This window comes from Ipomoea triloba, chromosome 5 (assembly GCF_003576645.1).
Source record: "Ipomoea triloba cultivar NCNSP0323 chromosome 5, ASM357664v1".
NCBI classification, from domain to species: Eukaryota; Viridiplantae; Streptophyta; class Magnoliopsida; order Solanales; family Convolvulaceae; genus Ipomoea; species Ipomoea triloba.
Genome location: NC_044920.1, coordinates 2,653,861 through 2,680,049, shown reverse-complemented (window position 1 = coordinate 2,680,049; position 26,189 = coordinate 2,653,861). Strand labels below are relative to the sequence as shown.

Below are 26,189 nucleotides of genomic sequence, written 5' to 3'. Positions count from 1 at the left end.
TATATATATATATATATATATATATATATATATATATATATATATATATATATATATATATATATATATATATATATATATATATATATATATATAATCTGTATCCTATTTCTCGATAGTTGACTCGTTCTGCAAACTATGCATATCTTTTACTTAAATTTTGATTATGATCTGCTTTAGTTTACGGGAGCTGAGCAATTATGATGATTCGTATTGTTAATTGCTCTATACCATAGAAGTAACTTAGGCATAAATAGTTATGCCCTTATTACATTTTAAAGAAGTTATAGATGGATACTTGTTGTACTCTTTTTTGTTTTGTTTTGTTTTTTGTTTTTTTTTTTGTTTTTTTTTTTTTTTGTTTGTTTTTGTTTTTGGGTATAAAATGATGCAATGGATGTTTCACTTGCAACATTGTTGTAAATGGTGTTCGGTAGTTAGGTATTATAAGGTATCTAAGTGCTTCTGTATTCCTCTATAAGGTGTACTTATGCATTTCATAAATGTGTTTTTTAGACTATGGGAAGCTTATTACTTGGGGTTCTACGGATGATTTAGGTCAAAGCTACGTGACATCGGGGAAGCATGGAGTAAGGCAGTATTTTGGTTTACTTTTGATTTCTTCATTAATTATGTTAAATTAACTGGATTTAGTTTCAATTGGCTATGCAAGGAAATGCCAGAGCCTTTTCCCCTTCCCAGTGAAGTTTCAGTAGTAAAAGCTGCTGCAGGTTGGGCACATTGTGTTGCTGTTACAGGTACTCCTATTAGTTCCTTCATCTTGCCAGTGAAATTGACAGTGACAATGATTTAAATGCTTAAAGTCAGTGTCCACTTCTCTAATTTTTAGTAGGATGCTGAGAACTTTCTACTATGATTTGTAGTCTCTATGGAGTATAGACTGACCTAATTAGCATATTTAATTAATTAAAGATACATCCTCTCAGCTTTGTACACAGTGCCTACTCAATGTTTATCTGGTCTCATTATTGAGTCTCATTTTCCCCTGTCCTTGGGCTGACATAGAGCAACTTCAAATGCAGAGAATGGAGAAGTTTATACATGGGGGTGGAAAGAGTGTGTCCCTTCTGGCCAGGTTTATGGAGAGCCATCTATGGGACTAAACGTAAAGAAGGATGTAATTGAGAAGCAGACTACTACATTCACAGACCAAGGTACTTCGATTGAATTGAATATCTCCAAGGCAGAAAGTATCCTGTTTACTTTTTACAATGTAATATGCTGAAAATTAACTATATCACAGTAAGCCCTCGCTCCCAGGGGTCAAGATCAACTGGTGGTAATATGTCTGGTTTTGATAGTGGAGGGGTTAGGGGAGATGATGGTGCAAAAAGAAGACGCATGTCATCTTCTAAACAAACTGCAGAGGGCTCACCGTCATCTGATGAAAGTCTGTCAGCGCTGCCTTGTTTGGTCACATTGAACCCAGGAGTAAAAATTGTTAGTGTTGCAGCTGGTGGCAGGCACACACTAGCGCTGTCAGGTAATTCAATATGTCTGAGCTGAAGTCACTTTCTCTTGTCATCAATAATGTTTAGGTTCACAACAATTTTAAAGAAACCCATACTTTCAAACTATTGAAAGGAAGACGCTTGACATTCCTTTTTCACCGAAGTTCCAGATATGGGACAAGTTTGGGGTTGGGGTTATGGAGGTGAAGGGCAGCTTGGTTTGGGATCTCGGATTCGCATGGTGTCCTCTCCACATCCTATTCCTTGCATTGAGTCCTCTCCCTCGGTAAAGGATAGAGGAATTGGCGTTTCTCATGGAAGTATGGGTTTAGAAGGACAAGGCCTTCGAGTTCCTGGGAGTTATGTGAAAAGAATTGCTTGTGGAGGCCGCCATAGTGTTGTTGTTACAGGTATGCTGTAATGTGCAAGCAAGTGTAATCTAAAGTTTAGAAATAACTAGATCTTCTCAGTTCTCATCATCTCATGGCTTTCTTTTTGTGAATTTCTTCTTATTTCCTTTCATTGAAATTATCTATTATGTTTATCATTGAATGGCTGTTGTATTGGCATTCTGTTGCTTCAGTACACCTATTTTCTGTCAATGTGAACAGATGCTGGGGCACTACTTACTTTTGGTTGGGGACTCTATGGACAGGTTAGTCTCTTTATAGAGATTACTTAATCAAACAAGTCTCGTAATATGATGCATTTTTACTCTGAGAAGCATGTATAATTTTAGCTGTAAGTTAGAGGGTTCTAAAATTTGTTAGGGGGCATATGAAGATCTGCCCTATATAATTGAAATGCTCATATAATTGGGTTAACAGTTGTCTTTCAACTTTGACCAACCCAAACAAGCAGCCAAGGAAAGGGTTTTTTCATGAAATTTGTTAGGGGGCATATGAAGATCTGCCCTATATAATTGAAATTCTCATATAATTGGGTTAACAGTTGTCTTTCAACTTTGACCAACCCAAACAAGCAGCCAAGGAAAGGGTTTTTTCATGTGGTGTTCTTGTTTTTCATCTCTGCAAATCTAAAGTATTTTCCTTGCTAGTGATGAAAGCTGGCAGGATATTTACACTCCCTGATCTTTCCAAGTCTAAAACATTCCTGATGAGTGATGACAATTCTATAAGGCTATAACAATGATGATGAAATTATTGTTGTGTGTACTTCTCATTTTGAAGTCAAGTAAAGATTTTTTCAAAATAATATCATGTTTGAAGACTTTGCATAAAGAAATCAATAGTTCAATAAAAGCAGGTATTCTTTATTACAAGTACAACTACTTTGTTGTAGTGGAAATACTATAGCTTAAATGCATTTTTGAGAACATTTACTAAGATTGTGAGTAATACAAATGTCAAAAACCAGTTAGATATTTGATTAATATACTTTTAAGGTCACGCTTTTGCAACTTCCTTGTTGCCACAGTGCTATTCAAATCAAACTAAACACAATAATCTTGCGATATATGCAGTGCGGCCAAGGAAGTACTGATGATGAGCTAAGTCCTACTTGTGTATCTTCGTTACTTGGCATCAAAATAGAAGGTGTTTCTGCAGGACTCTGGCACACAGTAAGCATTTCTGCAGATGGTGATGTATATGCATTTGGTGGCAACCAATTTGGGCAGTTGGGAACTGGAGGCGACCAAGCTGAGGTATATGCTGAACTTATGTTCTTGTCATCTAATTTAGACAGATTTAATGAAAGCAATTTACTTTTCAAAACTTTTAGCAACCATTATACTCACGTATTATATATATCTCTAATTGGGAATGGATATGCAATGTATAAACTTTTAAGCCCTCTATTTCAGCAAAAGCACCAAGGATTAAGTCCAACTAAAAGTTGCCTCTTCTTGATCTCTACTGCAGACTCTCCCCCGGCTTCTTGATGCTCCAAATTTGGAAAATGTGAATGCAAAAGTTGTATCATGCGGAGCACGCCACAGTACTATAGTTACAGGTATGGTATGTACTAGCTAAATGTTGCTTTGTGCAAAATAACATTTATATGATAAGCTGCGCTGCTGTAAAAACCATTCTAGGTGATAGACAAGAGACTATTATGTGCTTTATTGGTGCTATCATGGAGTGCATCTTATTAATGTTAGAAAAGCCAAGTATAGTGAAAGAAATGAAAATTGTGAACCATTGGTCAGCAAAAAAAATCCAAAAGTGTCAAAGCATATTCAAATAGCCCTGAACTACAGGTCACCAAAGTGCCACACTCTCTTGTTTTAGTTGTGGTTAAAAATTATATTCACGTAGTCTAATGAGGAATTTTCTGTTTGACTAATTTTCCACTAAAGAATTTATTGTCTGTACTATTTGACATGTTTGTACGTACATGCATTTATACAAAAATATGTCTAACAACTTTCTCTTTTCTTTTTCTTTGGTATGCTTCTGAAGAGGATGGCAAAGTGTTTTGCTGGGGTTGGAATAAGTACGGCCAGGTAATATATTTAGATTTGGAGTGAACTTTCTCTATTATCGCCTCCCTATGGATTACGCTTTACTAGATTTTCCTATTATTGCATAGAACCATATCGCTACGAGTTTGCAAACTAGTATTTGCTTCCAGATATCTGATCTAAAACTGAAGTTAATTTGTGCATGCTGTGCAGCTTGGTTTGGGTGATGTAATAGACCGCAATATTCCTGCCCAAGTACCAATCAATGGCGGCACTCCAAAAAACGTGTCATGTGGATGGTGGCACACCCTATTACTAGCTGAATCGCCTGCTTAAATGCATGCCCATCTCAATGATGGGGAACAATTTTGTTAGGTTAGTGGTTTAGTTATATGTGGATGTGAATACAGTAGCTTGTGCAGATTTACATGTAAGCTTGTATTCATTAATTTCATAGCCAAGGTTCAGTGAGTAAGGATCTGTTCTTAGGAGCACCTCAAAGAAACACACTTTGGTTGTATGGAATTATAGATGATTTTGCAGTTTGCAGCCTGCTCCTGCTGTGCTGCATATATTCTCATTAATTTATACACATAAGAAAATGTATTTGCAAATGGTCTTTAGGTTTCTAGAGATAGTGTTGCATTTATACTCGGGGATATTTTAATTTGATATTCTATTTGGCAGCCCAAACTATTATTTTACTAACAATAGGAAAAAATTATGAGAAGGATTAAAAGTGTCCAAAAATAATAGTCTAGGCTGTTAAATGACAGAAACGATAGTTTGGGATTAAATTTGAAATTGCCACCAAAGCCAATGGACCTTGAGTGGAATTAACTCAATTTTGTAATTACTAAAGAATATGATTACAATAGAATTATAAGAGGATAATAAAAGTAGACAAACAAATATGGTAATTGATATCAAAATTAATAGTAGGGTGCAAAAGTTCCCAACTAAACACCACCTAGGATTTGATTGGTGGATTGATTGCACGATCAGTGATTTACATCTGCAGTGGATTTAGGGACAAGTCTTGTGGACTTAAGGATTACCTAAGCTCAAAAAAAAAAAAACTCATTGAATTCCACCCCTTTGGTCTCACGTGTTTGTTTTCACTTCCTCGCACATAATTAAGGGAGCCATTGAAAGGTGACGCATAACGAACATACTCCATATATAAATAAGTAGAGCTCAAAATGGATGAAATATAAAAATAGGAAAAACTCATTTTCCAAATGCGTTCCTTATCAGAACATGTCAAACACAAATGCAAATGAGACTTGCGTATCTCGAAAAATGTTGTGTTGTTTTTATTTTTTATTTTGTCTCCGGCAACCAAATATGTTGTTGGTTTCTCCGATGAAGGAGAACCCAACGCTAGTCACTGACTTCTCCAGCGAAGGAGAAGGCTTCTCCGATCCTTCGCTGGAGAAGCCAGCGACCAAACTGGTCGCTGGCTCCTCCCTAGTGATCAGTTTGGTCGCTGGCTTCTCTAGCAAAGGAGAAGCCTTCTCCTTCGTTGGGGAAGCCAGCGGCCATCGCTGGCTTCTTCTTCGTCGGAGAAGCCGGCGACATATTTGACCTGTTCGGACAAGGGACGCATTTAGAAAAGGAGTTTTTCATACTTTTGTCTCAAATTAAAAAATGTCATATTTTTGTCAATTGTTTTGTTTTTGGTTCTATTACTGTCTTTTACCCTTATTTTCATTGTATGAAATTTTAGTACTATCACCAAGACCTTGTGGTCTAGTGGCGTGGGGGCGATATTGACTCTTTGTGCTCCAGTAGGTTGATAAAGTAATCTATACTATATATAAAAGTATTATCCTACTCCCAAACTTTCCCGCCCAAACTTAAGGGCATTTTAGTCAAAATATTGATTTTATTAATTAATTATTTTATTGATTATTTATTAATTTATTTATTGATTATAAGGTAAATTGGACAATTATTTTGGGTAAATTATTGATTATATTAGTTAACCATATATATTTTCATAAATTTAGCAATCAATTATTATTACATATTATATATATATATATATATATATATATATATATATATATATGCCACAATGGTTTTGGTTGTTTTTGTAGCATATGTATTTTTTTTCTTTTTCCCTGTCGTTATCTCTCTCTCTCTCCTTGCCGGTCGAAGAAGAAGATGATGAAATGGCTGGTAACGTTTTCTTCTTTTTCTTCTTCTTCTTCTTCTTCTTCTTCTTCTTATTATTATTATTATTATTATTATTATTATTATTATTATGAGAAGAGAGGAAAGAAGAAAGACAAGAAAAGGAAGAAAGAAGAATGGAAGAAGAAAGAAAAGAAAAGGAAAAGAAAAACAAAAGGAAATGGGTGTTGATAAAGATGATGGTGATGTTTTGTTTTATTATTATTATTTTTTGTTTTATTATTATTATTATTATTATTCCGCAATAAGAAAATTTTCATAGAGAGCCTCTAGGATGGAATGCGCCAAGGAAAAGAAACATGAAGAACCAGAAGATAAATGCTACTGGTGGAAGTTATGTAGAGCACACGGCCTCAAATTAAAGTATTACCTATCTCCTTAACTAAGTCTTCGAATTCTGTAAACCTATTAAATTTGTGAAATTCAAAGTCTTCGAATTCTGTAAACCTATTAAATTTGTGAAATTCACTTCTACCGTGATTTACGAACCTATTAAATTTGTGAAATTCACTTCTACCGTGATTTACGGCCTCTTCAAGCTTCCCAACCTATGCAAGGAAACAAAGAAAAATATTAAAAATTAATTAATTAATTAATTGTTCTTTTAGAAAAAAAAAAAAAACATAAACGGTTTCCCCTACACCGTTCGCTTTTTCTTTGTTTGGGTCCATTCCTATGGAGTGCTTTATTGGGATCTAAAGAAAAAAACAGGGTCATTCGGGAAGTTTTTTTGCTTACCTATTCTGTTAAGAGTATAATAATAATAATAATAATAATAATAATAATAATAATAATAATAATAATAATAATATAATACTTCATAATAATAATCTAAAACTTTGAATATAATTTCTTTAATATTAATAATATAATAATAATATTTCAAAACTCTTAATATAACTTCCTACTTAAATTTTCCTATTAAATCCGTTTATAACGATAATTACAAATATAGAATCTATCTATACTATATATAAAACCAATATCCTCCTCCAAAATTTTTTGGCCAAAATGTAGGAGCATTTTAGTAATATGGTAATTATTATGATAAAATAATATTAATTATAATTGATTATAATTCATTATTAGTAATTACAGTAATTATTACGATAGAAATGTTTCACAATAATATTTTACATTATCAATTTAAATGGAACGGAAATTAGGTAAATTGGAAAAGGAAATGAATATTAATAATTGATTGAAAATTAAAAATAGAAAAGACAACTGAAATTATGTCAATTGGAAAAGGAAATGAATATTAATAATTGACTGAAAATTAAAAAAATATCCACAATTAATTAAAATGGAAAAGGAAATGATCAAATCATTGCATTTTAAATTTTCACAATAATATTACACAGTAGAATAAATCAAATCAGTGAATCACAATTAAATCGTAAATCTTTCACACTTTTAAATAATGGAACGGAAATTAAAAATAAAACGGAAATAGTTCAATAATAATATTCTACATCATCAATAGTAAAAGTAAATTAAAAATGGAAAGGAAATATTTCAATAATTATAGTCTACATCATCAATAGTAAAGGTAAATTAAAAATAGAATGAAAATATCAGTGCATCTATTATTCTAATTGACTAATTAACTGGAAAAAAAAAATAATTGACTGAAAATGAATCTGATATTACTAATTGACTGAATATATAAAAGTAAATGAATATTAATAATTGACTACAAATAAAAAAATATCCATAATTGACTAAAATGAAAAAGAAAATGGTCAGATCATTGCATTTTAATTAAAAAGGAATGGAAATATTTCAATAACAATATTCTACATCATCAATAGTAAAGGCATATTTTAAACAATATTAAAGGTAAATTAAAAACAGAACGGAAATTAAAAATGATACGGAAATATTTCAATAATAATATTCTACATCATCAATTAAAAATGGAACGGAAATTAGGTAAAAATATCACTGCATCTCATCATATTTTAATTGACTGAAAATAAAAAAAAAAAAAAGAATAATTGGTTGAAAATGAATCTGATATTACTAATTGGCGGAATATATAAAAGGATCACTAATGGACTGATATTCTACCATTATATATTTAAAAGGATCACTAATGGACTGATATTCTACCATTATATATTTAAAAGGATCACTAATGGACTGATATTCTACCATTATATATTTTTTATTATCACTAATGGACTGATATTCTACCATTATATATTTTTTATTATTCTCTGTAATTTCTCATCTTTCTCTTTATTGCTTAGTAATAGAGTCAAATTACGTCCCTCAAAACAAGGAAAAGCTCTATAAGACTCCGGTTGATGCGTTGTTATTTGGCCAAGGAATGCCATCAACCAACAAACACTGTCATGCTTATTCCATGACTCCAAGGTACGTATTGCATTTATACACTTTTTTTTTACAGCATTGAATTTTAAAAATATTGGACTAATACTATAGTTTAAACTCATACTATAATTTAGACTCATACTCATACTATATTGGTTGAACACTTTATTTCAGAATACTTAATTTATGTCGTTATATGTTAGATAATCATACTTCAATATACATCACAAATTTTAATCACATAATGGATATGCTATCCACAAAATATAATCACAAAATAAATTTGTTACTCATAGAATATAAATTTATATTATTTATTTATTAATATTGGATTAATACTATAGTTTAGACTTATACTATAATTTAGACTCATACTCATAGTATATTAGCTGAATGGCTTATTTTAGAATACTGAATTTTTACTTTATGTTGTATGTTGTATATTAGACAATCAAACTTCAGTATACATCATAGAATATAATCACATAATGGATTTGTTATCCATAGAATATAATCACATAATGAATTATTACTATTTTTTATTATATTCATGATAGAAAAAAATATAAAATTTATAATATTTATTTATTAATTAATATTAATATTAATATTAATATTTATGGTGATTCCCTCAGGGAATTTGTATCCATTTACAAATTTCTAAAGAATTTGTCAAACAATTCAACAAACTCTTGAAGGAAGGGAAAATCTATAATATTCACAATTTTGTTGTGCAAACCTCTCACATGAGGTTTAAGTCGTGCGAGCAAAAGTACATTATGAAAACGAATAATGACACTTTGATTAGCGTTACGGATTAAAATGATTCTAATTTTCCCAAAGACATGTTTAAACTCAAGGATTTTGAGTGTTGAAGGCTCCCGGAGGTGTGGATAGCAACCAAGGCAATTTTTAATTACAATTTCGTTCTACCTCATGCAATAAAATTTTTTTAGCCTTGATTTTTTAATAGTTATTTTTCAATAAAATTTTTTTAGCCTTGATTTTTTAATAGTTATTTTTTACCAGAGCATAACACCACTGGAAGCTACATATTCGACAAATTTAGAAGTCATCTCCGTTGATGAAACTACTCCTGAGCAACCGTCTTTGAAGAGAATAAACATGGATTGTTCATTGTCTTCAAAGAGTTTGAAAAAGCCTAAGATTGAACCCAATGCATGATAGCCTTGGTTGTTTTGTTTATGATTTACCACACAATATTTATTTGTGTTTCAGTTATTCTTAGTTTGACTGGACTAATTAAATGCTTAACAGATGGATTAATTAACTCATGTTTTCTTAAGGGAAACTGTAAAGGAGGGAAAAATTAAAAAATACACTAATTAACTCATGTTTTTTTTTTATTCAAAAAAAAACTCATGTTTTTTTTTTTTTTTACAAAATGACAAAATTTCTATATATCTAGACAAAAAAAATATGTTCCATACAAATGATTTAAGATAACAATTGATTCCTATAACTGAGTTGTTAGAGAACAAGTACATTTGCCCAATTTATAAAAATCATAAATAATGATATATAAAATATCCAAAGTTATAACACTGCATGCGTAAATCTAGACATTAGCTATTAATTTGAGCAATTATTTGCTCAAACTCAAGCAATGATAACATTAAAAAATATAAATGATCCAAAACATATCTTCAATTGCACTATACTCCGTATAATATTTGATGATCTAATTTAAATAATTATATATCAATCCAAATATTTTTAATATATTATAACAAATCCATTCCGTGCATCGCACGGGCGAAAATACTAGTTATGAATAGATACTAAATTATAACAGAGTTAATAGTACTAAAAAAAAAAATTAGTACTATCAATATTAGGATTAAGATAATCACATATATAATTTTTTTTTGAAAACATCACATATATAATTATATATTACTCGCCACTCGGTACAATTGAAACCTAATAGAAAGAATTTATATTAACTTTTATTGCAGAAATTTTAATACTAATATCAATATTTCTAGTACAATAAGACTTAGATTATTTTGACACTACTCCATTTAATTCTATTTATTTTTTAATTTTCTCATATTACATTCATAATTTTTTTTTTGTTGTTGTTATAATTGATCTCCAGTTTAGTTTTTATCATTCCATCATTAATTAATTAAGGGGTCACATTTGTATGAGACGGACTGATTCAAGATGAAATGCAATACTTTGTTCATGATTTAGTATTGCAAATAGTATTTAATTTCATCATTCAAGTATTATTAAACATATATGCAAGGAATTTATAACCTAAAAAGAGAAAATAAAAATTGACAGCACAATTTAAAAATATAATTAATTATGATAATGTCATAATAGTCAGAAAAATAACCAAGTGAAAGACAAAAACTTGTATGATACCATTTCACGAGTTTCAATTTGTGACAAGTGTCGAATCTTTAATTATAGCATCCTTACCAAATAAACTTTTGCAAAGTTATTTGTGTCCGAACCTTTATGTGTGCAATTTATTGCCAAAGACCTAGTGGTCTAGTGACACCCGGTTGCACTCCACATGAGAGGAGATGAGTTAGAGCCTCAGTGGAAGCGATATTGGCTCCTTGTGCTTCATTTGATTGAGAAATTAACTATGAACAGATACTACACTGTGTACGGGCAGGACAATTTATTTTTTTCTCTCTCCTCAAACTCACTAGTTACTATTCCAAAAACCCAACTCAAAAAAATTAATGGAGTAAAAAATTCAATCTAATTAATTAAAAATTTGAACCATTAATAAAAAATTCTATCCGTATCACCAAATGAGACCAGAGACCCTGAGACACAGAAGTCACACGACTATTACCCAAAAATTACTCCATAACCTTAGGGCATTCCTATCAATGGTTTTTACCAAGTTCATGTCAGAGATATTTGTGAGTTGGAGGAGAGATAGAGGGAGAGAGAAGAATGGGAAGCATATGTAACAGTGAAGTTATTAGCAATGAAATGGGACCCACAGAGGCCAATGGACAGCTGCATCATCTCGCGTGAAAGGCACATATTGCGCCCTGCGGGCGCGTGCAATGCTCAGGTGAGGCGCACCTGTCCTTCTGAATTTCTATTTTTTTCTAAATTCATATTTGTTTTTTTTTTTTTTTCTCCTCGCACCTTTTATTTCCTAATCACACTTAAAACTCTTCAATAACCGTGAAATAACCTCGTTGATAAGGAGGTAAAAAATCTACTTATTCTGAAAAGTGGACAAGCACAGAGTCTCTGACAACAGCCGAAGCCGTCGTGTGGAATTTCTTGCGAGCGAAGGAAAAGCTCCAGACTCGGCTAGACCTGTACGGCTGTACGTAACCGGAGGTGAATTCATCTTCTCATTTCTCTCATCTATGGAAATTAGTTTCTATCTAAATTCTAATCGTCACAAGCATGGACCATTTCGGTTTTTTTTTTTTCGTAGGATCATCATCAATTCAATTTCTGTTTTTCCTTTTGATTTTTTTTCCTTAGGAAACGATGCGTCTTGCTTTCGTTACGGCCGTGGTTGTTGTGATGAATGAATTTGTTCGATCTGATGTTTAACTTTGAGGCCCTGAAAATCTTTTGTTTCTTCTTCTGGAATCAGGGTTGCTGTAAACAATTGTGCCCTATGTTGTCTTGATAGTTATATTGAGAACGCTTGATTGATATATACATTTCTCATACAGTTGAGATAATGTATGCATTTGGCTCATTGACTGTTTCTTCTCTGTACTTTGTGGCTCTTTTGTTTCACCCAAAACTTCATGCTACTCTGCATTTGTGTCAATGGATGATCGATTTACTTACTGATAGAAATTAGAGCTAGCTGTATATGTCAATACAGGGTTCCTTGATCGTGCAGCTTAATTGCTTTGTTTTTGTTAGTATAAATGAAGAGATCCCAGTTTGAAATGCAATTTGTTCGTGTTTTTTTCATTCTATAAATCTTATTATATGCTACTGAAATTTTGACTGGTTTTTCTTTTTAATCAGTAGAAGCATAAATCTGAGTATGAAGGCACTCATTCTTGGAGGTTATAGCGCTCGGATGCAACCATCACTCACTTTCACCATCCCAAAACCACTCATTGAATTTGCAAGTAAACCTATTATTTTTTATCAGGTACTTTCGTGCTTATGCTGTTTCACATTATCTGATAAGGAATAATCCCTCATTGTATTCAATTATTGATGTGTATAATCATATATGTAAAGATGAAGAATGTAAGAAAAGATCCTCTCAATTCATCTCTTTTATTAAGTGACTCTGAACAATTTAGAGAGAGGAGAGAGGCTTCTTGAGCCTTCTTTAGAGAGAGAGTGGAGAGAGGAAAAAGATCCAAAAGTCCTTACTTCGTACGTAGACGTATACGAGTAAGGGTATTAACCCTTATTAAAGGGACCTTAGCCTTAGTGGTAAGGGACTTATTCCCTCTTGACTCTCTCTCTAAACTAGTCCCACTAGACCATGCTCTCAACTCTCTCTAGTTCATGTTTTATTGAAGAGTAATAAAAGAGAAGATTTGGCCTAAATTATGCCATGGATTTCTATACTTTACATGCATTGCTAGACATATGAGTAGAAGCTGGAATTAAACACTATCATTATCCATCTTCATTCTTCACTCACCCTTAAAAGCTTTCTAATTTCTGAACCAACGCATCCGAGTTGTTTTGTTTTTCTTGTTTCCAAATATAATGTGTTGGATGAAGATCGGTGAAGGGTCAAGTCCAATAATTAGTGGCTAGGGGATTGTTGGGTGGAGGCCGATAAATAAAAAGTTAAGTCCAACACCTCTCGAAAATGTGTGGTGGTATAAGAAAATAAAGTTAAATCTTCGCTACGAGCTATAACTTTTGTGGTAAGCGCTTAAATGACGAAGTCCATCAATTGGTGGCATGGTGGCTAGGGGATTGTTGGAAGGGTGCCGGTAAAGGGCCAATTGATGGCGAGGGAATTGCTAGGTGGAGGCTGGTGAAGGTTCAAGTCCAGCACCCAGCTGCGTCTTTGCTATGAGTTATAACTTTTGATGTTGCTAAGTGCTTGATCCTAACATAATGCATTCTGGTTAACTAAACCACTCTTTTTTACTGTCAGATTGAGGCTCTTGAGGCTGTTGGAGTGACTGAAGTGATCCTGGCTGTGAACTACCAGGCACAGGTCAGAGCTTCATCTAATAAATCAACAATATATAGGCTATAAAATGGGGAACAAACTAATAATACTAAAAGCATATTTATATGCAGGTAATGCAGAACTTCATGAAAGAACATGAAACAAGGTTCAGATTCAAGATTACATTCTCAATAGAGAGTGAGCCACTTGGGACTGCTGGCCCCCTTGCTTTGGCTAGGGACAAGCTGATAGATGATGGTTCTGGGGAGCCTTTTTTTGTGCTAAATTGTGATGTTTTCTGTGAAGAATATCCTTTCAAACAGTTGATCACATTTCACAAATCCCATGCCGGAGAGGCTTCTATACTAGTAACCAAGGTAATAAAACTCCAACTACATATCCCTTTTTGGATTTATATTTTATTATTTTGATGTTAAAGTGATTTTTTTTTTCGAGCGTTATTAACTCTGTTACAATGGAGTCAATGTTAGTGAAGCACAAAGAGTCAACACAACTCCTATTAAGGCTCAACCCATTTCGTGTCACTAAACCACAAGGTTCAAGTGATACCTAAATGTTATGTCAGATATTCACAATTTTTGGATGATGTTTTTAGCAATTATTATTCCATCCATGAATCCACTTGTGTGGAGTTGTGGATCATAAAAAAAAATGTACATTTTAATATACTAAAGATACATTATATGTGTACTGAATATATATTATATTGTATACTATTAAATAATTTATATTCAACAAATAAATAATGTATCTTTAATATATTAAAAATATACATTTATTCATTGGTCCAAGAAAAATAGAAAAATTTGCCTCCTCTTAGGCCTAATATCCGATCCCTTCCGTTTCGATAAAACTATTTAAAATTCAATTCAAATAAGAGTTTTAATAATGTACTATCAGATTTTACTTTCTCAATGTGGGGAGAATTGATAGGCTTTTTTTTTTTTTTTTTTTTTTATGTGGGTCTCGTGAATGTGTCTACATGAGAGTAAAAGTTTTTTTTTTTTTTGAGCTACTGACTCGGTTACAATGTAGTATCTGTTCATAGCTACTTTATCAACCTACTGAAGCACAAAGAGTCAACAGATATCTCCACTGAGGCTTGAACCCACTCCCTTCCACATGAGAGTAAAAGTTGAAAGTAAAGAATGAGATTACATATATGGAGTATTATTTTTCTTCAAATAATGAGATCAGAAAGACGTCCCACCTTAGCTTACTCATGAAATGAATTTAGTAATCATATTTAAAAACAAATAAAATAAAATTCATTGATTGATACAGAACAATTTTGAGATGAGGACGAACGACGAACATTTACCCTATGCTACTATTGACATGGACAAATCCACTGGGAAAGTAAGGAGTTTTGTAGAGAAGCCAGACCCAATAGACGGGATCTTCAAGACAATAAGCGTCGGGATTTACCTGCTCAACCCTTCAATCCTCGACGGAATCGAGCCGAAACGGACGTCGCTAGAGAAACAAGTGTTCCCCAAAATGGTAGCCGACGGGAAAGTGTACGGGTTGTGGCTGAAAGGGCTATTTTGGTTGGATACATGGCTGATGATAGACCAGCAAAACTATTACATCAATGGGCTGGTAAGCCAGTTGCGCAATTTACGGAAGAGATGGCCGCAGAAACTGGCTTCCGGCGCTCACATCGTGGGAGATGTGGTGGTGGATGAGACGGCGGAGATCGGAGAGGGATGCATGATCGGACCGGATGTCGCTATCGGCCCCGACTGCGTCATCGAGGATGGGGTTAAGATCTCGAGTAGCGCCATCATGCATGGGACACGTAGCAGGGAGGGGGCTTCCGTTACGTATAGTATTATCGGTTGGGGTTCCAGTATTGGACGATTGGCTAAGGTAGAGAATTCCACCATGTTTGCAATCAATTTTACAGTGGAGGTTTAGTTATTCCTTATTAGTTAGGTAGAAAACTAAGAAATTGCAGCAATTTTAGACCATTATTAAAAAAATAAAGTCTTCAACCACATTCCTTATTAGTTAGGTTCAAATTGGCCATCAAATTTAATTAATTATTATTATTATTATTATTATTATTATTATTATTATTATTTACGAAAAGTAAACTTCTTTTACAAACAACTTTTGCTTTATTATGGTGTGTGTGTTTTTTTTTTAATTTTTAAATTATTTTAATTTTTTTATTTTTATAGTTTATTATTAAAATTTATTTTAAAATGTCAAATTCACTGTCCACGTAAGCAAGTAACTTATGAAATGGTTGGTAACCTACTATCAGATGAAATTGCATACATTTAGGGGCCGTTTGGTTCGGGTCATCTGAGATTACCTAGGTAATCTGAGTCTGGTAATGTTATATTACCTTGTTTGTTTCAAGTTATGAGATTACTAGGTAATGTTACATTACCTCAAAGCTGATGTGGCGGTAATGTTTCAAGGTGATGTGATTACCCCCGTTTTTTTTAGGTAATCTAAGATTACCTTGGATTATTCCGACTTTGCCCTTGTTAACTAATCCTTATATATAATAATAATAATAATAATAATACTAACACAATCTATACTATATATAAAATAAATATATGTTTATATAATTAAATATACATGTGTGTATATTTATATATTTATTTTTTTAATATTAAGCATCAATACATTCATACATATAAATAAATAAAAATACACACAATAAAGGCACACAAATATATATATATATATAATATATATATATATATATATATATATATATATATATATATATATATATATAAGGACCATTATAGTAAATTGTCCCATATAACCTAAAATATAACCCTTAACGAAACACAGTAATATTATATTCCACAATCCAAACCAAACACATCAGGTAATCTTATATTCCCAAAATCTCACATTACCTTCCTGGAGGTAATCCTATTACCTAGGGTAATCCAAGATTTCGTGAACCAAACGCCCCCTTAGAGTGTTCAATGCTTAATTGCACTTTTTTTTGGTTCAGTGACCTAATTACACTTTTAATTTAGTGGCCAATTTGAACCTTATTCTTTTTTTTTTTTTTGACCTTTTCCCCCCGACTACCAAACGCGTTCTAATATTCTTATGTTGCCCTAAGTAAACGGTATTTAATGTTGGGTGCCCACATAGAATCTTCTCATCTCTGTTGAATTTCCAGTTCTCTCTCTAAAAATCTTTCTCCAATTCTGGAGTCAGTCTTCTGGGAATTTTGCTTTCGTTTATTGATTCGGCCGTAATTGAAGCTGTAGAAGGAAGTTGATATAGCATGGACGGGAATAATTGGAGGGCGGCGCAACCTCTGGCCCAGCCTCAGGGTGTTGACCCCGCCGCCATTGCTGCGGCGGCGGCGGCGGCACCGGTTCCCGGAGCTATGGAGACGGGCGATTGGCGGACTCAATTGCAACCGGAGTCCAGGCAGAGGATTGTGAACAAGATAATGGAGACTTTAAAGAGACATCTTTCCTTGGAACTTAAGAAAATTGAGGAAAAAATTTATACTGCTGCAACAAATCAGTCAGATTATTTGCGGAAGATGTTATCTATGGAGACAAAATCACAAAATTCCATAGCTAATCTTCTGCAGGCTAATGTTGCCAATAGTAGTCAAAATCCCCAAATGCAACCCCAAGGTAATCAATCCCAAGCCCGGCAGCAACTACTTTCCCAAAATATTACATGTTTAGATTCAACTGGAAACGCAAATGTGGGTGATTGGCAGGAAGAGGCTTACCAAAAGATAAAGGCCATGAAAGAGACATATTATATGGATCTAAATGAATTGTTCCAGAAGATCGCTGGCAAGTTGGGTCAGCTTGATTCTGTTCCTCAACAACCCAAAAATGAACAAATTGAAAAGCTCAAGATGTTGAAGGTTATGGTGGAACGCCTTCTTCACATGTTGAGGCTTAACAAAAATGACATTCAACCGCAACACAAGGACAAAATGGGCTATATTGAGAAGCAGATAATTTATCTTCTTAATTCCAACAGGAGGACCCGGAAACCTGCTTCATCTTTGCAGCAAATGCAACCTCCACAAAATCATGATCTTCAGATGCAATCTGTAAATGTGCAAGGCACTATGGCAGCAATAATGCACCATAATTCTGTGTCTTCTGTATCTCCACAGCTCAAGCCAAGTATCTCCTCACCCCAAGTTCATCACACACTTTCTCCTCAGCTTGCCCAGCATTCTTCACCACAGCAAAATGTGTTGGCATCTCTTACTAAAACCGGAACACCTCTCCAATCTGCAAATTCAACTCCCTTGCCAGGGGAGTCAGAAAAAGTTAGCATGGGCATTCCATCACTTCTTGGTGCTGGGAATGTAGGGCATCAGCATACAAATGCTGTGTCTGCATCAGCTCAATCTCTGCCAATCGATACTCCCGGGATATCAGCATCACCGTTGCTTCCAGAAATTAACAGTCTAGATGGCACACATGCAAATGCTGTGGAACGCTTGATTAATGCGGTAAGAACAGTTTCAGCTAAAGCATTGAGTTCCTCTATTAGTGATATGAGCTCTGTTATCAGTATGATGGATAGAATAGGTGTTGGTGAAGATCTGGTTGCCATGACAAAACGCCGTATGCAGACACAGGATGGTCCCACTGGAACAAAGAGAATGAAATGCTGCTATACAACCTCAAATGTATTGTCATCTAGTGGAAGTGTAAATGATAGTTTTGCACTATGGAATGGGTCTGATTTGGAGTCAATAGCAACATCCAGCATAAAAAGACTCAAGATTAAGGCTAATCATGCACTCATTGAAGAGATAAGGGAAATCAATCGACGACTGATTGATACTGTGTTAGAAATCAGCAATGAAGGTGTTGATGCAAGTGGAGGTACCACTGTTAAGTGTTGTTTTAGTGCTGTGTCTCTCAGTCCAAATTTAAAATCACAGTATGCTTCAGCTCAAATTCAGCCTTTAAGATTGCTTGTTCCTGCAAATTATCCAAATTGCTCTCCAATAATCATGGATAAGTTCCCAGTTGAAGTCAGCAAAGAGTACGAGGATCTATCAATCAAGGCCAGATCAAAGTTTTCTGCCTCCCTCCCAAGTCTATCTCAACCGATGTCACTAAGGGACATTGCTAGAACTTGGGATTTCTGCGCTCGGGCAGTTATTTTGGAGTATGATGAGCAAAGCGGTGGGGGAAGTTTCAGCTCAAAGTATGGTACCTGGGAAGACTGTATGACTGCAGCATGAGCGCTGCTCACCTTACTCACAAATTTCCTAAAACTCCCAACACCTTCATCTCATCCAGGGCCGGTCCTGAGCACCGACGGGATGGGCGACAGCCCAGGGCCCATGCTAGAAGGGGCCATCCATATATATGTATATACATATATATACATATATACATATATATACATATATATATTATAGTGTTATAATTATATTAGAAAACATAAAATTAAAAATAGATGGGACTGCAGGAAGCTGGAATCGACGCTTAATTAAATAAATTTAGAAATAGAATCACACGGGGACACCTAATTATCTATTAGAATCGACACCTTAATCGGCTAACTCATTCGTCTTCAACTCATTCGTCTTCAACGATTGTTCTTTTGTTTGCCGGTTTGGGCCCCATATATATATATATATATAATTATAATTACCTTGAGTTACTGACTTCTGTCTAATCTATTCTATTAACAGAGATAGAAAGTGAAAGAAGAAAAGAACAATAAATCGTAAAACGTTTGGAGGTCTGGGTTTCAAGGTCAAGAAAGATTGAATGGTTTGGCGATTTTGTGTATTAAGAAGGATATGCTAAACAATGTTAATTTTGATGCGATTTTGTGTATTAAGAAGGATATGCTAAACAATGTTAATTTTGATGCAATTACCGATGATTTTGCATTGACTAAGGCACATAGAAATTTTTTGTCATGATTACTTTGTATTTAAAAAATATTGACAATTTTCTAATCGTATTTCATGTTATTTGATATTATTATTTTTCAGTGTTATTAAATTTAAATTTTAGTTTTTGGATGATGTTTTTAGCAATTATTATTCCATCCATGAATCCACTTGTGTGGATCATAAGAAAAGGTACATTTTTAATATACTAAAGATACATTATTTATGTACTGAATATATAGAGTTAATTTCATTTTTGGTCTTAGATTTATATAAGTGACATTCCACTTTTAGTCTTTTTATCATAACATCTACTTTTGGTTCTAATATTATTGTGACATGACTATTTTTGGTCTTTTATCAACAAAATAGTTTAAATGTCGTTAAATACAAATTATTTCGATCATTAATTATGATTTTTTTAAAAAAAAATAAACATAAAAATATAGTGGGTTAACCTGTTTTGTATAAAAAAGATCTAAATATCCTTGTATTTAATGACATTTCAATGATTTTGATGGAGGATAAAAAATGGTCATGTTACAATAATACTAGGGCCAAATAAAAATGTTATGATAAAAAAGGACTAAAAATGGACTCTCACATATAAATTTAGGACCAAAAATGAAATTAACTTGAATATATATTATATTATATACTACTCCGTATTAAATAATCTATATTCAACAAATAAATAATATACCTTTAATATATTAAAAATATACATTTTATTCTTTGGTCCAAGGCCTGATATCCGATCCCTTCCGTTTGGATAAAACTATTTAAAATTCAATTCAAATAAGAGTTTTAATACATCTCCTTCCAGATTTTTACTTCCTCAAATTTGATGCGGCGAGCATTGATATGCTCTTTTCTTTATGTAGATCCTGTGAATGTATCTATATCAAAATTTTTGAGTATGAGAATAAAAGTTGAGAGTAGAGAATGTGATTACATATACTCCGTATTATTTTTCTTCAAAATGTCCAACAACACATGACATCATATTTACTCATGAAATGAATTTAATAATCGTATTTAAAAACAAATAAAATAAAATTTCTTTGATTGGTACAGAACAATTTTGAACCGAACGACGAACATTTACCCTATGCTGCTATTGACATGGACAACTCCACTGGGAAAGTAAGGAGTTTCGTAGAGAAGCCAGGCCCAATAGATGGGTACTTCAAGAGAATAAGCGCCGGGATTTACCTGCTCAACCCTTCAATTCTCCCCGGAATCGAGCCGAAACGGACGTCGCTTGAGAAACAAGTGTTCCCCAAAATGGTAGCCGACGGGAAAGTGTACGGGTTGTGGCTGAAAGGGCTATTTTGGTTGGATACATGGCTGATGATAGACCAGCAAAACTATTACATCAATGGGCTGGTAAGTCAATTGCGCAATTTATGGAAGAGATGGCCGCAGAAACTGGCTTCCGGCACTCACATCGTGGGAGATGTGGTGGTGGATGAGACGGCGGAGATCGGAGAGGGATGCGTGATCGGACCGGATGTCGCTATCGGCCCCGGCTGCGTCATCGAGGATGGGGTTAAGATCTCGAGTAGCGCCATCATGCATGCGACACGCATCAAGGAGGGGGCTTCCGTTACGTATAGTATTATCGGTAGGCGTTCCAGTATTGGGCGATTGGCTAAGTTGGAGAAAACCACCATGTTTACAATCAATTTTATAGTGGAGGTTTAGTTGTTACTTATTAGCTAGGTAGAAAATTATGAATGAAATTGCAGCAATTTTAGTAAATGTTCGATTGGAGTAGTTCAAGTAGTTCAAACTTCAAAGAATCAATGTCCTTCACGGAAGGTAACAGAAGTACCATTGCACTACATAGTAATTTACATCAAACACATCCATTTAAATGACCTAATTTCTTTTTGGAGTAAATGACCTAATTTCTTTTTGTTCTTTTTAAATCTTACTAGCTCTAAATGCTTTAGATCTTTACAATTTCATTTGTTTCTCTTCCTATAAAAGAATTGAATAAAGGCAAATACTATACTAAGTTTTAAATCGTGTTGCACAAATGCATTTACACAACAACACCCATTGGAGTAGTTCAGGTGGTAGACTAATTAACGTTTAGTCTTACTTTCAATTGCTGGTATGGCGAAGTCAGAAACTTGGATTGATTAAAAAAAAGATTGAAAATTGTGTGCAAAGTGTACATGAAAAAGATGAGAATCTGGGGGGCGACTTGTGATATACCCCTTTCAGCAGTTCTTGAACATGAATTTTGGGAACTTAGGATTAGTATGGTTAAACTGAGAAACGTAATGTATCAAAAAAAAAGTTGAAAATGTATACTATACTAAGTTTTTAATAGTGTTGGACAAATGCATTTACACATAACTAAAAAAAAAGAAAAAAGTGTCCTATCAGAATAGTTCAAGTGGTCGATAATCAACGTTTCGTCTTACCTTCAACGGTTAGTAGTCTAAACTTAATAGTAAAGAAAAGGTTTAAAATTTATACAAGGCAATGGTCCGCGGACACTGTGTAGCAAAGCAATACATTATACATCCCCACTAGACTATAAGTTTTAGAGAGTTATGCACACTAACCAGATCTCAAGGAACCATTGACTTTCTACACATTCAAAGGAGACATAAATTATACTTCAAATGTCAACACATACTTTATTGTGACATTATAATATTTCACGATATTGTACATAGCGTCATAGCTGGACTTTAATGTAACTTTATTATTAAATATGAAATAACATGTGGTACAAATTTTATATTTGTATTAGATTTTTTTATCCTTAGCCCAATACATTTGTCACATCTCTCACTTGCTTAAAGTTGTCAGATTTGGAGTAACATGGTTAGATGCCTCACATGTTGCAATTTTTCTTGTCAAATGAATATCACATTTTCATTTTTGTAATTACAATGATAACAGAGAAGATAAATCTAATTAAATTAGGAAAAATTATAGTAATTTCTGCTTTATGAAATAATATGCTTGGTTTCGAGGCCTACCACATTAAGATCATATGTAAGGGGTTTGCAACTGATACGATGTTTACAAAAATTGAACTTATGATCTTCTTGTACAATAATCGTGGCCACCCATTCCACTACTCATTTTGGGACAAATACAACACAAACTTTTAAATTTAGATTATAATGTCAAAGGTTAAACCCCACCAACTCCATAGTTATATAACATTAATTATAGGGCAAATGTTCCAGGAAAACAAAGTATAATATCTTTAATTTTCTTAAATTAAATTTTGACCAAATTTATTTCTTAGCTTGTGTAATAATATAAATTCAAGGAATAAGGGTCAAATAGACCATTGAACTACACACGAATTTGTAATTGGATCATCGAACTAAAAAATTACAATTGGGTCCTTGAACAACACAAAATCATGCAATTGAACAAAAAAAATGATCTGTTTACCTGTTGATGGCTGACGTGGGTCAAATAGGTCATCGAACTACACATGAAATTACAAGGTCTCTTTGTTTTCGAGCAGATGAAGGTTTTTTTTTTTTTTTTAAATTATTAAAATAAAATTTAAAAATAAATTATTTTTTGATCCGATTACCGCCACGGCAGCCATCAACAGGTAAACAAGTCATTTTTGTTAAATTGTATGATTTTGCATTGTTCAGAGATTGAATTGTAGTTTTTTTTTTTGAGTCATTTCCATTTTTGGTCCTATTGTTATTGGGGCATTGTCAATTTTAGTCCACTTCATTAATTTTTGCCACATTGCGGCCAGTCTTATTTAGTCCTTACCACTTTTAGTCCACTGTTAAAATTTTCGTCAAATGGCCGTCCTAAACAAGGGTATTTTTGGTCTTTTCATGCTCTGGTCATCTCCTTGACCCTTTGCAGTGGTTTTCCTTACACATTTTCATCCAATGAAGAGGTCCAATGAAAGCCATGTGAGCCACATTACAAAGCCGTGGCTTTCGCCGGACCTCTTCATTGGATGAAAATGTGTAAGGAAAACTACTGCAAATGGTTAAGGAGATGATCAAAGCATGAAAAGACCAAAATACCCTTGTTTTGGACGGTTATTTGACAAAAATTTTAACGATGGACTAAAAGTGGCAATGACTAAATAAGACTGGCCGCAATGTGGCAAAAATTAATGAAGTGGACTAAAATTGGCAATGCCCTGATAACAGTAGGACCAAAAATGGAAATGACTTTTTTTTTTTTTTTTTTTTTTTTTTTGAGTTCATGGTTCAATTGTAATTTCGTGTGTAGTTCGATATCCTATTTAACCCGGGTGTATGGTCACCCCTTCCCCACAAAAAAAAAAGTGGGGTTAGGTATTTAGTTTTTATTATAATAATATGATAGATGTTTGTGTATATAATGTATGATATGCATAATTAATGGGTCACACTTGTGTGAGACCGTCTCACGGATCCTTATTCGTGAGACGGGTCGGGTCGGGTCAAAACACCATGCAAATGTCATACTTATATGTGCAAATCTCACACTTATATGCTCAAATATAACACTAATCAAAAATACAATTTTTGTTACTTATAAGAGAAAAAGTAATACATTTTTCATAATAAGTAATGTTGACAAGTACCTCTCACTTATAAGGACAAATATAATACTTTTGAGAAAAATGTAATACTTTTAAATCGAAATGTAAAGGTATTGTATTTTCCCTTAAAAGTATTACATTTACCCTAATAAGTAACAAAAATTTTATTCTTGATTAGTATTACATTTGAACATATAAGTATGGCATTTGTGCATATAAGTGTTACATTTGCATCTTGACCCGACCCGACCTGTCCCGTCCCATGGTGAGACGGTCTCACACAAGTTTTTGCCTTATATCAAATATAGTCCATATCATGTTGATCACTAATGCAAAATTTTAGGATTCATATTATTATGAAGCAGGAGACCAAATTGGATCAATTATCCAATAATAATATTGGAAAAAAGAAGACAAAAAATATAACTAAATTAAAAAGGATCAGTCGATATATAGAATAGGAGCCTGAGTTTCAAAACCGCCGACCCGAAGTCAATCTGACGATCCCGTTTCTGTTACCTATACATACAGAATACATACATATATATAAATACATTCATATACTCTCCACTCTCCAGGTATCCATGCTTTTCCCTTCCGACGAGGATCGCATCCACATAAGCACGGAGACTCCGGCGACATCCCAAACCGTCGTCTCTGGTGTCTCAAAAGCGAGGGAAAAGCTCCTAACTCGGACCGGACCTGACTTTTAGTCGCCTCGTTCCTCAACTCGGTGGCATTCACTCCTCTAGGCTAGATTGGTAGGTAAACGGAGGTGAATTATCTTGATCACTTCTCTCATTATGGATTTCAATTTGGATCTGAATTCGAATCGTGATAACATGGATTTTATTTTTTTTTGGTTTTGTTTGAGAATTGTTACAATGTGGATTCAATTTTGATTCCGTTTACCATTTTGTTCCTCTTTTAGTGATTTCTGAAATTTTTTGTTTAGTTGTAAGCAGAAATAGTTTAGGTTTCATATAATTCAGTCATTCTGTGTTTCTCCATTTTGTTTTGTCTCCTTAGGAAATGACGTATCTTGCTTCCATTTCGGCCATGGCTTTTCTCTTTATTTTACGTAGATACTAAAATTATAAAATAAAAACTACGATCGTTTGTTATAAAATTTTGTTGAAGGAAACTCCGGCAGTCCTTTCTTTGAGGAATGGATTTGTTCTTTTGCTGTGAGGTCCTGAAATTCTTTCATTTTTCTTTTGGAATGAACCTAGTAGAAATGCTGTCCAAACAAAAGTGTGCTTGGCTAGTTGTCATGATATTTAGATTAATGAGGTTTGGTTTAGCTTTCATTTTGTGGTTTTAAGCAGATCTCTGACTAGAACAGGGAATTGATGCACCTATCATAAGATAGATACATATTCCACATACTGTTGAGAGTGAAGAACTGTCTAATAGTATATGTAATTTGAAGGTTCTCCGTCTTGCTGCTGCATGTTTCTTTACTTTTAATTTTCTTGTCCTTATTTACTTGAAAAACAAAAGTCAATTCTTTAGTTATAGTATCATATTCACTTAGGGGAAATTATAAATAAGATTTATATTTATTGAAGAGAGTTTCAATTGTTACAAAAGGCTTAAGGTGAGCTAAGTGAGTAAAAGAGTATATGTAGTGGAATGAACACATCTAGTTCTATGTATCTCCCCTCCATTTATAGCATGTGTCCTTGACCGTCACACTGCCCTTGGCAAGAGTTCAACAGGTAGTTGGAACACATCCTCCACTACCTCCTAGTGACAATTACATATGATTAGTGGACTACTTTTGGTATTCTTCTAACATTCTTCACCAAACGCCATTCTTGGGTTGAGTCGTCTGAGCTAGACTGAGACCACTGCTTGGGCTGACTTTTATGGGCAACCTTTGGTCAGATCTAATGTGCCTAGATTGGGCTTTTAAGTATCTTGACTCATCCCAAGCGCACTATGGTCCAACTTAGGTACTTAGATTGGGCCGTGATAACCTACGCTAGCCAGAGCAAGGAAGTAGATAATATTGTGCAACTCCACTGAACACCATCAGGTTGCCCTTAGTTCTGATGACTTCTTTTTTTTCTCTCTTATTACTTTTTTTTTCCTTCCTTTTATTTCTTTTCTCCTTTCTCTCTCCCCTCCTCTCTCCCCCCCCCCCCCCCCCCCCCCCCCCCCCCCCCCCC

General features: G+C 33.7%; 4 protein-coding genes across 16 annotated transcripts in view; all 4 read left to right on the top strand.

Annotated features, from left to right (window-relative positions):
• The window catches only part of LOC116018917 (ultraviolet-B receptor UVR8-like), a 6,749-nt gene extending 2,238 nt beyond the window's left edge, over positions 1-4,511 (top strand). The window contains exons 2-11 of one of the 6 annotated variants that reach the window (XR_004098628.1): positions 517-590; positions 674-758; positions 1,044-1,175; positions 1,265-1,504; positions 1,637-1,882; positions 2,084-2,127; positions 2,956-3,138; positions 3,298-3,446; positions 3,896-3,939; positions 4,111-4,200. Coding sequence is in view for 4 of the 6 variants with exons in the window: in XM_031258957.1 (XP_031114817.1) it covers positions 517-590; positions 674-758; positions 1,044-1,175; positions 1,265-1,504; positions 1,637-1,882; positions 2,084-2,127; positions 2,956-3,138; positions 3,356-3,446; positions 3,896-3,939; positions 4,111-4,233 (1,262 nt within the window). In the remaining 2 variants the exon portion in view is untranslated. Of the gene's footprint in view, positions 1-516; positions 591-654; positions 759-1,043; positions 1,176-1,264; positions 1,505-1,636; positions 1,883-2,083; positions 2,128-2,955; positions 3,139-3,297; positions 3,452-3,895; positions 3,940-4,110 lie in introns of those variants that run through there. The other 5 variants (XM_031258959.1, XM_031258957.1, XM_031258958.1 and 2 more) reach the window with 5 other exon arrangements.
• Positions 4,512-11,667: 7,156 nt separating this feature from the next.
• LOC116018785 (mannose-1-phosphate guanylyltransferase 1-like) lies at positions 11,668-21,202 on the top strand. Of its 5 annotated transcripts, none has more exons than XM_031258784.1 (5): positions 11,668-11,784; positions 12,439-12,568; positions 13,544-13,606; positions 13,693-13,938; positions 20,547-21,202. In XM_031258784.1, the coding sequence occupies exons 2-5, from the start codon at positions 12,458-12,460 to the stop codon at positions 21,174-21,176; spliced, it is 1,050 nt and encodes a 349-aa protein (XP_031114644.1). In that variant the 5' UTR covers positions 11,668-11,784; positions 12,439-12,457; the 3' UTR covers positions 21,177-21,202. The 5 variants fall into 5 exon arrangements, with proteins under 5 accessions (XP_031114644.1, XP_031114641.1, XP_031114640.1 ...); XM_031258781.1 differs by lacking the exon at positions 20,547-21,202 and adding an exon at positions 14,867-15,594 and having other exon boundaries at positions 12,442-12,568; XM_031258780.1 differs by lacking the exon at positions 20,547-21,202 and adding an exon at positions 14,867-15,594.
• On the top strand, positions 16,647-19,183 carry LOC116018784 (mediator of RNA polymerase II transcription subunit 15a-like). Its single transcript, XM_031258779.1, has one exon. It carries the CDS (start codon positions 16,854-16,856, stop codon positions 18,804-18,806), a length of 1,953 nt encoding a protein of 650 aa, XP_031114639.1. The 5' UTR covers positions 16,647-16,853; the 3' UTR covers positions 18,807-19,183.
• Positions 21,203-24,486: 3,284 nt separating the features above from the next.
• LOC116018963 (mannose-1-phosphate guanylyltransferase 1-like) overlaps positions 24,487-26,189 on the top strand; it is a 4,914-nt gene continuing 3,211 nt past the window's right edge. For 2 of the 4 annotated variants that reach the window (XM_031259019.1, XM_031259016.1), the window contains exon 1: positions 24,487-24,776. The gene's annotated coding sequence lies outside the window, so the exon portion shown is untranslated. Of the gene's footprint in view, positions 24,791-26,189 lie in introns of all 4 variants that reach the window. The other 2 variants (XM_031259020.1, XM_031259017.1) reach the window with 1 other exon arrangement.